Source organism: Etheostoma spectabile, chromosome 11 (genome assembly GCF_008692095.1).
Source record: "Etheostoma spectabile isolate EspeVRDwgs_2016 chromosome 11, UIUC_Espe_1.0, whole genome shotgun sequence".
NCBI lineage: Eukaryota > Metazoa > Chordata > Actinopteri > Perciformes > Percidae > Etheostoma > Etheostoma spectabile.
Genome location: NC_045743.1, coordinates 23,032,552 through 23,033,120, shown reverse-complemented (window position 1 = coordinate 23,033,120; position 569 = coordinate 23,032,552). Strand labels below are relative to the sequence as shown.

The 569-nt window shown below is 47.6% G+C and overlaps 1 protein-coding gene across 1 annotated transcript in view; it reads left to right on the top strand.

The window, feature by feature from the left end:
- LOC116698443 (trace amine-associated receptor 7b-like) overlaps nt 1–569 on the top strand; it is a 6,364-nt gene that overhangs the window by 75 nt on the left and 5,720 nt on the right. The window contains exon 2 of the mRNA XM_032530382.1: nt 18–189. Coding sequence (XP_032386273.1) covers nt 18–189 — 172 coding nt within the window. The remainder of the gene's footprint in view (nt 1–17; nt 190–569) is intronic.

The following is a 569-nucleotide window of genomic DNA, read 5'->3' as shown; positions in this document are numbered from 1 at the left end:
CGACCACGTTCCAGCAGGGTGCTGCATGTGACCCTCCTAAAGGAGTTGGCTGAAAGACCTGAGAGGAAGGCAGAGGTATTGCAGATCAGAGTTGTGGAGGAGGAAGAGGTGGTAGATGAGCAGTATCTGCCCTCACCAGCCCCAGCGGAACCTGACCTGGACCATCGGCCAGCTGATCAACAAAATCAGGTGAAAGCTTTATGTAATTGTCAAAAATTTCAAGAGTACCCAGGTTTCACAAATATGGTGGAGCATGATATTGTGTTAAAGGAGGAGGCTCCAGGTAAAAAAATGAGTTTCAGGATTTCAGAGCTCCTCCTGGTGTCCTTGAAAAAAGATTTTGACCTGATGCTGTCTGTGGGGATCAAAAGGGAGTGGTCTAATCCAGTGGGGTTGGTTCCAAAAAAGGATGCCACAATACGGTTTTGTATTGATTTCCGATACCTGAACTCTGTGTCAAAGATTGCTATCCATTGCCACATATTGATGACATGATTGAGCACCTGGGGAGAGCAATATACCTGGCCCGGCACACACACCTAAACCATGCCCTTAGCTGCCAGTAGCTC